The sequence below is a fragment of the Falco cherrug genome, chromosome 1, assembly GCF_023634085.1.
Source record: "Falco cherrug isolate bFalChe1 chromosome 1, bFalChe1.pri, whole genome shotgun sequence".
Taxonomy (NCBI): Eukaryota; Metazoa; Chordata; class Aves; order Falconiformes; family Falconidae; genus Falco; species Falco cherrug.
In genome coordinates this window covers 58131970-58147603 of record NC_073697.1, presented here as the reverse complement: position 1 = coordinate 58147603, position 15634 = coordinate 58131970, and the positions used below count along the sequence as shown (strand labels likewise).

The following is a 15634-nucleotide window of genomic DNA, read 5'->3' as shown; positions in this document are numbered from 1 at the left end:
AGCTACTGACAGGAAATCAAAACTTTACCGAAAGCTGACAGTTGTTACTTTCGTTTCTCGGGAAACAGAAAGCTAGACTAGCTTTGAGAAAAGCATGGAAACCAACGGAACTAGTTTACGTCAAACCCCCTAGTAAGACAAAACTATAGCCAGGTGAAACGGCTTAGGTTTAAAGTAATTTTTTTAATGCGAAATAATAGCTTCAAGAAGTTCGCGCTGCTGCAGCGATGGTTTGTTGCGAAATGGTGTGCGTAGCTTTGTCCCTGCTTGTGCTGGGCCCAGGTGTTTTGCGGTGCATTCCCGCCGCGCCAGCAGGGCCGGAGCGCGCTGCTGCCCGCCGCCAGCGCCGGAGGGGCCCCGCCGTGTGCCCGGGCGGTCGGCGCGGCACCCGCCGCCGAGCCTGGCTGGAGCCCGCCGGGGCGCAGGGCACCGGCACCGGCGGGCCGGGCCTGGCGCGGCCGCGGGGGAGCGGGAGAGGAGCAGGATCCCCGCGGGGGGCGCAGCGTGGCGCCGCCGCCGCCTGGGGGCGCTGCGGGCACAGCCCTGGCGCCGGGCGGGGCGGGGCCGCGGAACCACTCTCCCGCCTGTGTGCCCCCCGGTGGGCACGGCGGCCCCGGTGAGGGAACCCCAGGGCCTGACTCGCCGTCTTATTCGTTAGACATAAAGCCAGCCCTGTGCCCTCTCTGGGGTTTGCTCTGGCAGCCAGGGGCGGTTATAAAAACATTCGCATTACAGGAGGGAAGGCTAGCAGCGCACGTCTGCTCCTGAGGAGAGCCGCCCGATAGCGCGTGCTGGTGGTGGCCTACAGGTCACCTGGGCTCTGCCGAAAGGATTCTTCCCAGTGTGTTGGCTGTTTCATAGTTGCCTTTCCCTGCCGTTATTGCTAATTCTAAAAATCTTCCAGACGCGTGGAGTCAAGGCACTTGCACGGGTCTTTCCCTCCTTGGTTGTGTTCCGTTTTTCCAGCACTTATCGTTGCTGGGATGTTACTGCGTGAGCAGGTTCACCTCCTCCAGCAGAATTCCTGGGGAGCCGCTCTTTCTGTGCACCCCTGTGTCCTGAAAGGCCTAACCCAAGGGGTGGGTGCTGTGGGAAGCGGTGCTGGGTCCCCCAGGGGTGTTTTGCGATCTGAGCTGAGGTGGGCTCCTGTTAGTGGGGGGTGCTACCGCCTTCCTGCTGGGGCGGCTCGCTGGGGTGCTCTGCAGCAGGGCAGGTCTGAATGACCTCGGCAGGTAAACCAGAGAGGAATACACACAGAATGACATCAAAGGATTTACTGTAATACCAATAATAATTCTGTATAAGCTCGAGTCTCCCATTCTTCTTTGTATTTAGAGGTTCCAGATTAAGAAAGCCTTAAAATTTATCAAATTGATTTTTTTGTAACCTGTTTTTGTTTCTTTTGTTTGAAGATGAGTTCACGTGTAAAAATTATAAGTCTTCTCATATGTTTTCCCTTGACAGATTATCTGTAAAAGTTGCTGAGGTCATATAAAAACCATAGTTGTACGTTGTACTGTTTAAGGAAGATGGTAAGAGCAAGTGTGAGAGTGTATGTGAAATGACATAGACAGCAACATAAGCTTTGTATATTAGCTTCGTTATTTAGAAAATGCTGCTTTCACAGGATGTAATGAAGTATGGAAGTCTTGGAGTTAACTGCCATCTATCCATATCCATAGATACAGATGAAAATATATGAATATATATATGCATGTATGTATATATCCCCAACTATCTTCTGCAGAAATGGCCTTTTCCTAATGTCCTTTTCTTAAGAGTCCTGAAGGAAAAATCAATCAAAAGCTTTTGGATGCATTTGTGTTATATTAGGTCTCTTAGTTTATCAGGTTTAATCTTGAGATATGACCGTGCGTATGGTGGGCAGTTTTTATTCCTTGTTTGTGTTTTGTTTGTAAATTCTATTTCTTGAAAGGATTTTATGTTTTCTCATTAAAAAAGTATCATTTCAACCCTTGACTTTTTTTTTATTCATGGCCCATTCAGGTATGCTGCATGTTCTGTGGGAAGTCACCTTATGTATGTAGCTGAAGTGATGCACTAGGTACTTGCACTTCGTCTGCCATCTCCACCCTGTGTCCACATGCATAATAAAACCTCCATAGTGTGGTTGAGAGCACTTTGGTATCTAGTTTGAAACTTTCAGAGAGTATTTAAGTTAGGTACAACTTGAAATACCTGATTACCCCTCCTTTACAAATCACAGTTTGGCAGGTGGATGGTTGGAAGCATTCTCAATCTCACAGAAGTGTCTGGACTTCTTTCTCATTCCCAAAAGCTCAAAACTGCATAGTAGGTTTGTGGAAAGATTTCAAGGGCAAAAAAAGAAATTATATAGAAAGTAATGCTATTATGAATAAATGATTGCTTGAGTTTGTAATGACTCATGATCTATTATAATTGCAGATTGTCTTTGCGGTACCTTATTATTTGTTCTGAAAACACATAAAATGCTTTTGTGAATATATATTCTGTGTAACTTTTTTTGTATTGGTGGAAAAAATTCTGTGAATGAAATCATTATAGGGACAATTTTTTCCTTGATGTCCCAAATCTTTCACTGCAGGAAATAATATCCTGACAGTGAGTCTTTTATGATAAGGCCAGAGTAGATTTGTGTAGAATTTTGTATTCGTTTACAAGGGAGATGTAGACTAACGAATATTTGGGGATTTTAATGCAGATTTAAATCCGAAAGTTATCACATGTTTTCAGTCTATATAGAACTTGAAAAATGTCTTAGGTGTTGGCTTTAATGAACTTGTATGAAATTTTTCAAGTTGTGGCATTCTTGACTAGGCTTAATGACTATGAAGTGTGACAATAGAGTTGGTTAGTAAAGGACTGACAGCTTAATCCAGTCGAGCAGCCCCTTGTGAGCACTGAGCTACTGGAACTCTGAGACCTGAAACAGGTTACTGTATGTACCTGTGGTAGTTCTGGCTTTGTTTTTTTAAGAGCTAGGCACAGTAGCGAATTTCAGATTAAATACTTTATTTTAAGGAATGGATAATAGTGTGGTATACTTCACACTTAGGTTGGGTAATTGTGTTGAATGCATTCAGAAATGTCTTCTTCCCTCTCCACCCACCCTTGGGCTTTCTGCTCCAAATGCAAGACATCTTTTGTAATGGCTTCATTAAGCTAAACATAGAGCAACATTTAAACTTCTCTCAAATAAAACAAAAAAACCCTAAACCAGACACATACGGAGAAGTAGCCCTAAGTTTAAAGTGGGTGTTTGGACAAAATGAAACAGATTATTTCACTACTTGGTGTTTTCTGGAATGTGGTTTGAGTATTTAAAATGGTAAATACAGCATCAGAGTCTCTGCAAGACAGAACTTAATAAATGTTAGTATCTTCATAGCTAATAGTTAAAACTGTGTGAGAATGCAAATGGTTTCAATTGTGGTGCTGTTAGACACCTTGTTTATAGAGCTGGTGCATAGACTTTCTGAATGATAAGTGTTATCTTTCAAAAGCAGATGAACACTGTGCACTTAATGAAAAATAAGAGCTATTGAACTCTGTCAGATAGGAATTTGAAAATACACAGTGCATTGTATTAGTGCTTAAAATTGTTGCACTGCTAAATACAGTGTCTTCTACAAATGCAGAGTTTAGCGTGTGTTGGTCAATATATAGTAGGCTTGTTGTTGTTTGGTTTTCTTATCAGCCCATACAGTTAGACGTCTTTAAAATCTGCCTCGGAGCAGCTGGCAGCTGATATGCTGATGTTGGCACCACCCAGGTTCAACGTAACATTACTAGGAGAAGTCTACCTCTGTGCTCAAGGAAGTTGATGTGGGAGCCACGCTCCATAATGTGTAGCTAAACGGCTGCATTTAGTAAGTGCTGAGAACACAGAGGGCATGTAAAAATGGAATTACTGAAAAAAATTGTTCCCACTGTCGGTTCCGGAGATGTAGTTCTGGATGTTGGGAGTACTCCCCATGAAAGCTCCCCAAGGCTACTGAAGATGAGACGTGTCAGACTATTTTCGTTAGGACAGACAATAGATGAAGGTGAGGAGATACGTGTTTTACATCCTCTTTACAGTATGTATCCGTGTCATCAACCTGGTAAAAACTGATTACTAAGTTTTTTCTTCAGATCGTGATTATTTTGCTAAATTGATTGATCTGAATATAAAAGGCCTTTTTATCAGAGTTGCTATAATGGGGTCTTTAGTTTTAGAACTATTTTATCATTAAAAGACTATCATGTGTGACTTATTTTAAAGCAGTTTTACAGGATCTCTAATGTGCTCCTTGTCTTTGCATGCCTGCCTTACTTTTTTTTCCCTTTTGGGAATAAATATCCCTATTTAAGTTTTAAAATTGTAACTATGATTAGGCATTAAGAGTTCTCTAGACAGACATGTGCTGCACAGATCTCTGTAGTGCAGGGTTCAAGCTTTGTGTTATCTTTTCTCCTCCTGTTTTTTGAATCCCCTAAGTTTCTGAAGGCTTTCCTTTTAAGTGTGGGTTTTTTCATTTCAGAAATGTTTTCTTCTTTCAGTGTTTTGTTTTTTAATAAACATAGTATGTAAATTAAAGAAATCAAGTAAAAATACAGACATTGTCTAGAGAATTTTTAACTTAAGAACATGGGCAATCTTGTTTGTATGATTATTTTTTTTTACTACCTATTAGTGTCAAATCTTACAGTGTATTGTGCTAATAAAAAGAAGTGGAATGAGTTAATGTTCCTTTTTCAGATAATTCAGTTGGGTGGCAACGGAAAATCCAGTTCTACTTTTTTTTTTCTTTTTGCCTTCAGCTAAAATAGTAAGGTCTTGAGCCTTTATGGTCTTGAATTCTGATGGCTATCAGATACACAGTTTTTACCCTTTGCTATGTGGTGGCTATTTTCAGGAATTGGTGTGGCCTAGAAGTTTTTTCCCTTATGTGTCTAACTGCAAAGATGGGAGGTGGTGACATCCATCTTACTGGGTGGTGAATTCACAGCTTAACAGTGGAATTAAGTTTGTGGTGGTGGTGGGAGAAAGGGATTTCCTTGGAAAGATTTTTCTTAACCTTTCTCATTCTAATACAAACCACTTCTTTTTTTCCTTTTTTTTTTTTTTTTTTAATCTGTCAGGATGATTAATGTGGCAGCTGAGGAAAGCAAGGGGCAGTTCTGTTTCGTTAAAGAAGTTGTTTCTGTGTATAACAAATTAGAATAATTTAATGTTGTAATGGTATGGACTGTTGAAGTCTTCTTACAGAGTAAGGTCTGTTAAGACTGTTACTGCCTATATGCTTGAAAACTCTGATCAGAAGCTCATGGTGTCTGAAAGAGTGATGCTCTTGTAGCCAGGTTCATGTCCTCATTCAATTTTGAGTGCTGTAGAGCCCTGAAGTTTATAGTTGGATGTCACTGTGATGTGCATGACTTAAATATCTCCACAGGCATATCTCATCAAGCCTGCTTTTATGCTGTATTATGTTTTCTTTATAGCTTTCACTTTTAAATAGTATTTTATTTCAAATGTTATGATTTCAGAATAAATCTGTCTTTGTGCCAGGTTAGAAGAAAATGCTATAGGCTTAAGTGTGTAGACAAAACAGATGCCTTCATCTAATCTTGTTCAATCTTTTGTCAATAACTTGAGCAAATGAGGATAATAAACATAGAATACACCAGCCCTACTGTTGAAGATGAATTTTCCTTTCTTACTTATGAAATATTTGCCAAATGGTAATTATTAGGAGTGATTTTAGGGAAATCAGGAGTGCCTGACTAATATCACTTAATAGTGTGATGTCATCATTTGCGAAATGCAGACTTATAGTCTGTTCTGGGATCATGCTTTTACAATAGCAGATAGTAGCTGAATCCTCTTTAAATTATCTGCTTATTTCTATTTTTGTATCTTGGTAATGGAATGAACTGCTCTGCTGGAATAGAGCAAAAGAACTCCTGTGTTTACCAGTTTGGGTATGCTGCAGAAGGCAGGTGCCAACAAAACAGGTAATAAACCAACAGAATTATTTGAAAAAAAATTGTAAATGTTTACTTGCTTAATGTCAGCAGATGTGGTGTTAATGCACCACCAATTTTATTTTATAATGAAGCTGTTCAGGAACTTGATAGGTTTTTAAAGATAGGGTGGTTTGTCCTGTAGATATGTTTGAATTTGGAAGTGGGTGGTTGTGGGGTTTTTTTTGCTTTTTTTCCCCTTTTCCTTTCTGTTCCTTATTGCTGCTCTTTATGAATGTTTCTATATTAATAAGAATTTAGGTGAAATACTGAGACAACTGTTTTAAAGTATGAAAGTATTTTAGAAGGTCTTAAACCAACCAAAAAACCCTATTCCTGGCATCCAAAGCATAAAAGTATCATTTTGGTAATACCAGTTAGTTGGCTTTGCATATATCTGACCAAAATATTTTGTGTGGAATTCAAGTGATGAAATTCCTTTTTTTTTGGATTAAAGCATTTATCAGTATTGTTTTTCAAAATGGTAACTCAATTAGTATGTATTTTGTTTTATAGCTGAATGCAAGACCTTAGAAATATATGCTCTGTGACACATCTTTTAAAATACGTAGCTTCTGTCAGAATGGTTTCAAGTTTATTTTAGAAATCTTTCAGAACTGTCTTTTTAGATTTACAAGGTTATTAGAACCCTAGAAAAAAACCACATCTCACTCGCTGAAATATTTGCATATCATTGCGTGCATTGCAATGTCTTAATAGACGTTAGTTAAAGAATAGGCAGTTCTTTTAAATTTGTTGTAGCATTCCAGAGTTGGCATGTTCTCAATTTTAAAAATTTTTGTCTCAAAAAAGCTACAATCCAAATCAAACACAGAAAGTTGAGACTGGAAGATCCAGAGTATTTTCATGTACCAAAACCCACTTACAAACGTGTACGCATACAGACACGTGTAGAAAGTATTTTGTATTCTCCCTTTTGCTGTTTGTAGTGTTACAAAAGGGGAATGCCATGGCTGCTCTGTGCAAACTGGCAAATGGGAGCTGTACCTGTGGCGTGTGATATGTGCCCTTCTGTTGCAGCTCTGTGCTTTGGTTGTGTTGTAAGGCAGGGTAGCTAATACTGTGGAATGTCTTAGTGGCTAACTGTGTAAGCCAAATCTGCAATAACTGCACAAGAGCTGTTAAATTTATCAGTGATAGAAGTATTTTCATTGCTCACAGCGTCCACGTTATTTCTGTGTATGGAAAATGTGTCCTTTTGCAAATATTGAACCTCCTTCCCTTCAGGTGCCTCTGCTAGGGGAGCAGAAATAAGCTGACAGAAATGTGTTCTTTGGTGGCAGAGAAATGAGTAACAGAGCTGTAATTGCCCCAGGGGGCTAACAGTAGGAACTGGATACACATGAACTGCCTATGAGCACTGTGCCTCTGTAATACCAGCATCTCTGCAGGGCATGTTCAGCTCCATGTTGCATCTCTGATTAGCCTTCTACATCAGAAGATGACCAGGCGGCCCAGCATCTATCTGGAATAAAAGTCAGTTTCTGTACTTGAATTCTGAATTTCAGTTAGAGAAGCCTGGAGGGGTTAGTGGGTAACTAAGTACCATGGCTTCCCCCTCACCCCAATCTCTGTTTGCTTCTCAGTTACATTTAGAGACTGCTCCATAATACTGTTTGGGATCCAGAATGCTATTTACATAAAAACCCCTTAACCTCTCTTCTGTTTTCTAATCACGGCAGATAGGATTGTTTTGCTTGAGTAATGCCCCAGGAAATTGTTCTGTGTGTATTTTCCATAAGAAGGAATAAGGAACCTTTCCTAAGGGCCTCTGGAATCCCTCTTGAAGCTCTTTGCAACAGAAGGTAGGGAAAGGGGGATTTTGTTTAGATTTTTGAGTGCAGTTTTACAAGCAGATCAGGCCGATCTTAACAGTTTGCTGCCAGTGAAAAGGGCAATCTTACTCCCAGCTGTGCAGCTCTTCCCCATCTCCTGTGTGCTGGTGTGGCCTTTCCCTGTGCTGATTCATTTCACAAAGCCAGTAGAAAATGTTCTGGTATTTTTGGGGCAGTATTTTTGAGATGAATTGGCAAGGGGAATCAACTCACTGAGAGAGCTTTTTTTGTCAGTAGTGGGGGCAGCATTAGATGTCTTACCATCACCAAAAGTAGCAGTCACCTTCTGAATACCCTGTGTTTTAAATGTATTGATTTGTGGAAAATGAACTCTTTAATATTTTAGATAAATGGAAACACAAGTATCTCTCCAGACTTTTATTTTAAGTGCGGTGATGGTATGTTTTATTATTACTGCTTATAAGCAGATACAGTGACCATCGGGTAAACATTTTTTAAGTAAGGCATTTGCTTAAGATCGAGTCAATATTGAACTGAAGTAATGGCCAGCAAATCTTTTTAAAAGTAAGCCCAAGCACAAAGGAAGGATGCCTCTGACTTGTTTGGTTTTTTATTAATATGAAAAATCAACTATATTTATATTTAATTGGGGGGGGGGGAAGGTATGACAGTTCTAGGCGATATCTCAATATTTTTGGCCCTATTTTTTTGAGATCCGATTATTTTTTTTAATTGTATTGTGTACTTGTTATATATGTGTGTATATATATATATATACACATACAAGTATTGTGTACTTGTATATATATGTATATACAATACATATATTGGCTATATGCCTAATCTACTTTTACTGTAGTTGTCCCAGTGTTTTACCTGAAGGATAAGGATGCAGGAATTTGCAAGAAATATACTTTTTTCCTACAGTGTTTGGTTTTTTGTTCTTTTTTTGGGTTTTTTTTTAAACCTTACCTTTACCTCATCCCAAAGAGTAACAAAGAAATTGTAACTTAGCTCAGGGTGGGTGTTAGTACAACTCAAAGGTAGGTTTGGAAGAGCCTTTTCTTCATACTTAACAGCTACTCACATGGATTTAATTAATTTGTTTTCCTCTGAGATATGGTGAACAGAGCTTACAGTTTTTTAAACGCTGTTGTTCCCTTAATAGATCACCTTTGCAGAGTTTTTTTAATGCATCTTTTGGACTTTAAGCACCTAAAAGTTTTTTTGAGGCTTAAGTATATTAGTATAAGGTTTCATATGACAGCTGGACCACTGTAATGGCTCAGTGCTGTGAAAAGGAGATTGTACCCTTCCACCTGTATAGTTGTCTTATGTATTCATTTATGTTGGTCCTGGTGCATATCTATCCTTGGTGAGACTGTTCCACTTGCTAAACCAAGAGGAGACCTCCCTTTCCTCCCAGTACCAATGGTTAGGCAGGAAACCAGAACGCTGTGAGAGAACCAACAGCGAATTTGGGAAGCAAATGTCAGTAATCTTGGTGTTTGGGCTTTTTTTCTGATCTTTTTGTCTTTCTGTCCTGCAGATCATAAGGTGAAAAGTCAGAAGTAACGAGAACTCCAGTTTAGTAAGGAGAAAAAATATTAGAGGTGAAATTGGACAGTATTTAGCTGAAAATATGCTTTAAAACATTATCTTTAAGCTAATTCTTCAAGATAATGCAGTTAAAACTTAGTGGGGAGATTTGTAAATAAAGCAAATATCTCTTTACCTTTCCAATACACATTTTTTTAAGATAGTTGGGAGAGGGACAAAATAAAGCTTTCAACTTGAAGGAGAGGGGGAGAGAGGTATGGGGAGAATGAGAAAAATTAACAAAACCAGAAGAACAAGCAAGTCTTCAGAAGATTCTGTAGTAGCTGGTTAAGGGGAGCTGCAAAGTGCTGAAGTAAACAAGATGTGGAGAAACTAGTTGTGAAAATAATTATATATACTGCTGTAAAACCATTCTCTATCATATACTGGTGATATGAGGACATAAAAGTATTCTTTCAAATTGGTTATGTCTAAATTGTCCACAGGTCTTGAAAGTGATGTTTTGAGAGGGAGAAAAAGGTTTGGCATGTAGCTTCTTTTTGATTCACACTGTAAATGTCTTGCATGTAGAACAGATTTTAAAACACACCTGTGACATTGCTATCTATCTGTTTTCTGTATGTTTATCTGGCTGGACAGCATATAAAATAAAAACCTCAGTTTATCTTTAAGGAGCCATTTACCTTTAAGTAAAAAACTGTTCTCCTTTAAAACACATTAAGATTGGTCACTGGGCTAAAAAATCCAAAATAACACCCCTTGATGCTCAAAAAAGTATTTGTAAGACCAATATAGTATTTACCAACAGGATTAAATCAGCAGTTGCATACAGAAATGCCATGCTAGTGATGATCAGCAAGTCAGGTTTAAGTTACAGAAAGATTGTAACCTGGAACGTTTTGTGAAACAGTTCTTCACTTTTCAGTTGAAAAGAAAAAAGATCTGTGTTTCAAATGCAAAAGTTTTAGTTTATAGGTGATCTAACTAGTCTTAATTTCCTCTAGGTGTGGTTTGTAAGTGCAAGAGGCAGATACGACATTTTTCAGTACTTCATGATACTTTTGACAGCTGTTGTCAGTTTCTGTTGGCTGCACTTATTAGCTGTTTTATGTCTTGATTTGTAGACTTCCATGCTGCTAGTTTCTTTTGTTTTAAGCTCTTCAGTAACAGAGTTATTCTTACCCTGTGAGTGCTAATTTTATGTGTTTTCCTTCTAAAAAGTGTTATGTGGATCCAAACTGAGGGACAAAAATTTCAACTATCTCATCTTAATCAAGGGCTACTTTAGAAAGCCTTTCCATTTTCAGTAAATGGCATTCTTTGTGTCTCTTAGCACTGAATAGCCTTTAGTTGCACTTCAAGTAAGGAAATGTCACGAGTGCCTTCTTCAGTTGGGAATATGTTTTCTCAAATAATAAGTGTTGGAGGTAGTGTTCATGGCCTCTGCTGTTTTACATGATATGCATCTTCTTGCTCTCCAGCCACATTCTAAAAGGTCACTGCCAACAGAGACCATCCAGATGAGAGGGTTCTCAGCTTGTGCTTGAATGTTTTTGGTGTTTGTATTCTTTTATAAAGGAAAGATTTTGTTATGAGAAATCAAAATGTACTATTGATTTGAAGAGATAAGTAGAACTTTCAGAAAGCCTCATCACTTCAGCTGTGGTACCTTCTAAAGGGATTAAGTTCCTGCTGCAGGAGCTTTGCATCTGCAGAGATGCTCTGGATGTTCAGGACTTGGTGTACGCTCACTTTATAAGCTGGGCAATACTCCTTATACAGAGATACTACACAAATAATAATTCTTTACCTCATTAGTACCAGTGAGGTCTGTAGTGACAAGCATCTGTGGTGGACCCTGATTGTTTGGGAGATTTTCATTGCTCATTGATAAGACCAGTATGACAATATGAGTTTTAGATACATTAGCATCAGGATGCTGTTGCACAGTCGTATTAGACACTGACCCAAAACTCTCTGCTGTGTTTTGGCATTTTTTAAGATGCACTAGGGTGAGCCTTGTCTCAGTTACTTCTTTGAGAAGATGAGTGGCTATGGGAAGAATGTTTTTAATTTAAAAATATTTTCTAACTTGAAAGCAGGAAAAACAGGAAGTAAAACACATAAAAGCAGCTCATAACTTGCATAAAAATACTGTATTTCTCCAGTATGTTGTTTTCTGTTGGCTGGAATTAGTTTTGAAGTATGTTTTCTTTATTCTTGGGGTTTCCATAACTCTTATTTCATGGAAGGAGTGTAGAACCGAGTGGTTTAATTTGCCCAGAAGTTGATGAAATTGTACTGTCTACATTTGTAGGTAGATTGTATGTTTGGAAAGCTAACATGTTCATGTTAATTACTGAGAGAAATGAACAGTATGTGAGTGCTCTGTCAAGAAATTTCATGACTGACAGAGAGCAGCCAGTTCCAGGAATAGAAAAAGCTGAAGCATATTCTCCATTGTACTTGAACATGTTTCTATCACCTGATTTAAGTCCTCAATTTTTCTTTAACTAGTGGGGAGTGCAGTGGAGTGATGCTGTCCCTTTTGCATTTGATGTGTTCTGCCAGATGCAGGTGTGTGGATGGAGAGCTGTGTGTGGCCTTGCAGGTAAAGCCATGAGCTTCATAGCTGCTGGGTGGTCTCTGTCAGTGCTGGCACAGGTGCATCTGCTGACCGAGGCTATTTTGTAGACCACCACCTGAGGCACTTTAGGGAACTTTGTGCTGTGGACTATTTGCAGAACTTCCAGACAAATGTGGCCGCCTTGTAAAGTTTTCAGTGTGTGTTAGGTGTTTGGCATGTAAGTGTTACATTTAGCTGCCATTGGGTTTGTTACTTCTCATTTTCTCCCTTCCTGATTTTTGTATTTCCTTTCTCACTTTTCTTCAATGTAACAGCATGCTTGCTGAGGATAAATGTTCAGAAATGGCACTGATATGAATTTTGTTAATTCTGACTTGCAAATCAATGTAATGTCAATTACCTTTTTTAATCTTTAAAGCGTTTCTATTTTGTACTTCTGCTCCAGGTTACTACAATAATACCTGTTGTTTCACAGAGATGGGAAAGCTGTAAAATTCATCATTAAAAGCACTTAATTCTTTAAATCTCTGTAACTAAAGCATTAAAACCTGTACTGTAAATATTTGCTGGCTTTAGAGTGAAGAAATATGCCAATTTAGTTCAACTATGCAGAATGCCATGATAATGTAATTATTTTCTTTGTTTGAATATGATACTGGGTGACAGAGCTCCTTGCTGCTGCCCTGCTGCCCTGTGTAACTGAAACATTGGGAATGGCAATTTCAGGAGTTGAAACCTTGAGAAGGAGAAAATTGCCTGTCTATGCCTTGCTACTTCTTGCTTTCCTTCTCCTGCCTGTAACTACAGCTCTCAAAGTCCTTATACTGTGTGTACAGAGCTTGTAAAACTGCTGCCTACATAGGGGTATAAGCTACAGTGGAGTAATTTGGTAGGCTTGTGCTTGTGAGGAGGTTTAGCAGAGACACTTGAAGTAGTTCCTACTTGTAACTGTGCAGTCCCCCATCCCTCTGCCTACACTTACCACTCTGTGGCAGAGGTGGCTGAACCACACATACACGTGCGTTATGTGGTACTGTAAAGTGCTTTAACATACAGACAGAAATGGGCTGCAGGCTGCCAACGGCAGTGGCTCAGGAGCAAATTTTCAGCTTTGCTTATGGTGGAGGGAGGAAGGCAGAAATTCATCTCCTGGTGCAGGGCGAGAGAACAACATGAGTGCCTTCAGCTGCTGTGTGAGTCTAGTGGGAGGCTGCATCAGAGAAGAACATTTTCTACCTAAGTACTATTGCACTCACGAGGCGTAACAGATTTGGGACTTGTGTGCTGAGTTTACCCCTATAGGTAATTCACTTTAGCTTTCTTTTTTTTAAAGTTTTCCTGGATGAGTCCTAAACTCTTGGTGTTCTTTTTCCCCAGTGCTTTCTATGGGGATAGAGTAGCTGATCTTCACATAATGCAAATATGATGTTTCCTGTAAAGTGGCACAGACATCCAGCAGCTTGGGAGGAGCAACAAAAATAGAAACATAACTGATTCGTAGAAGTTGTCTTAAGGCCTTGTAGGGTAACAGAGTTAAGCCTTTCCCTGCTCTATCCATTTAAATGCCCAGCAACTAAGAAGGGATTTTCTGTGTAGCTCCATAACTGTTTTCAGGTTCCATTTAAAAGGCTGGTAAAATCTGGAGTGCTGGTTCCCCAGAACCAGTTCATTGGTACATTTAATGCTGAAGGACAAAAAGAGGCTGACACAGAACACAATTAAGCAGATCAGATCTTAAGGCAGTTATTTCAGGTTGTTGGACAAAGACAGAACTGTACTAATTGGGCTTTATACCTTTAAGGTTTATTTGCAGTCATGAAAAGTGGAAATTGAGCATATGAGAGGGAGTAAATCACTGAGAATTTTAAGCACAGGGATGCCCGTGAAAATCAAGAAACGCGGATTTGTCAGGCTCAAGAGATACGGTAACAGCTGTAGGTTCATCTATTGCTTTACCTGTCTCATTTCCTCTTGGAGAGAGGTTGGTTAAATATCATCTCAGAACTGCCTGCTGAGTTGTTTGAAATGTTTCAGTTTTGTATTACCAATTTGTTTCCTTGTAATCTTACGATGTTTGCTGATCTGAAAAGCTGGATTTTCAGGAAGGGCCATATGGAAATCTGTTTAGTCTAAGTCCATATGAAGTTGGTAAGGTGTTTTTTAAACTACCTTGAAAGCTGTTTGATTTTTCAGAATTTAATTATTCTTTCTTTAAAGTTGTGGGGGATTTGTTATTTTTTTTTTAAAGTTAGGATTACTATTCAATCAAGATAATGTTAACTGACTGAAAAGTTAAATATTAACAGTATCCTCTTTGATCTTACTCAAAGACTATGTTCTGCAAGAAAGCTGTGCTTCTTCAGTGTTCTTCCAGAACTACATATATATATATATAGTTGGAAAACTCATAATTTACTTTATATGGGAAATATTATTTGTATTTCTTTGCCTGAGTGAATTTTCTGTCAGTCCATATCATCCTGAAGATGAATGTAGTAGGACTGAAAACCTCAAAGAAACTTTTGGAAGCAACAGTGACTGCATGTTTTTTATATAACTTAAAAGAATGCCTTTAGCTGTGGTTTTTAAATGGAATATTTATGCTGGAATGATTAATGCAAATTATTTTGTAAAGGGATAATTAGACAAATATTCTGTTATCTTTGCTATCTCAGTAGAAGAGAGCAAGAACTGCATTGGAGGGTTGGGGGAGGGAGGAGGTGTGGTAAGAATACACTCCTAGAGAAATAAAACTATTGTAGAACCAGGGAATAATGCTTCAAATAATAATGAAAAAAAAGGAAATTAGGCTAAAAATCTGTAATATTCCCTGTGAAATATAAATGAATGACATATAAAATGAATGACATTTAAAAGCAAACTTTCTGAAGTTAAATATTGCTCTTTTTAAGATACCTTCTTCAGCAATATCTTCAGTCGTGAAAATCCCCTACCTTTTCAGCCTCTAAGAAGTGAAGCTGAACCAACATTGTGTAAACCATATTAAATTTACTTTTTTGGTCTTGCATGTTGGCCTTTGCCACACACCAGAACTCTGGCAGTTATTGAAAAAGCAGTTGTTATGCACTGCATTTATTTTATGTACATTGTTAAAAATAGTTGCCAGTGATGTTTCTGGGCAGCTCCAAGAAAATGCCATGATGGTACTTTTAATTAAAGAAAAGCTGTACAAATGACCTTTGCATACACATTTGTAGTAAATGTATTGATACTGGTATAGTCATCCTTTTAAAAATGTTTTTATTAAATTCCAAATTCTACAAATAAAAGGAAACTTTTGTTATATGTACTGTCTACAGCACGATAGTGTCCGGTCTTTTATATTGCTTGGGTCCTATAGCTACTTACAATGCCCAGGGCAAATCTTACCTGTTGTGTGACTAGGCTTACCGTACATGTACTGAATGTTACATCTAAAAAATATCTGTTCTTGAAGTGCTGAATTGACTGCTTGGATAGGTCAGGCATGCTGTGGATCAAAGTACCATGAATGGGCAGTCAAATACTTACCAGAGCAGCTGGGCTACTGCATGTGAATCTTGCAGCTTATAGGTCTATACAGGCAGCCTGAAGTCTGCTGACTCCTGTTGCTGAAGTGGCCCCGGCAGTTTGCTTCTAGCCATCCTCTTTACTAAAAGGT

At 38.8% G+C, this 15634-nt stretch overlaps 1 protein-coding gene across 10 annotated transcripts in view; it reads left to right on the top strand.

Annotated features, from left to right (window-relative positions):
- FRYL (FRY like transcription coactivator) overlaps positions 1-15634 on the top strand; it is a 185837-nt gene that overhangs the window by 27846 nt on the left and 142357 nt on the right. For 4 of the 10 annotated variants that reach the window (XM_027797298.2, XM_027797293.2, XM_055715507.1 and 1 more), the window contains exon 1: positions 3773-4049. The exons of 2 other annotated variants lie outside the window; for them this stretch is intronic. In XM_027797298.2, the coding sequence (XP_027653099.1) occupies positions 3905-4049 (145 nt within the window). In that variant the 5' untranslated portion in view covers positions 3773-3904. Of the gene's footprint in view, positions 1-3771; positions 4050-5936; positions 6001-15634 lie in introns of those variants that run through there. 4 more of the 10 variants (XM_027797290.2, XM_027797289.2, XM_055715539.1 and 1 more) reach the window with 3 other exon arrangements.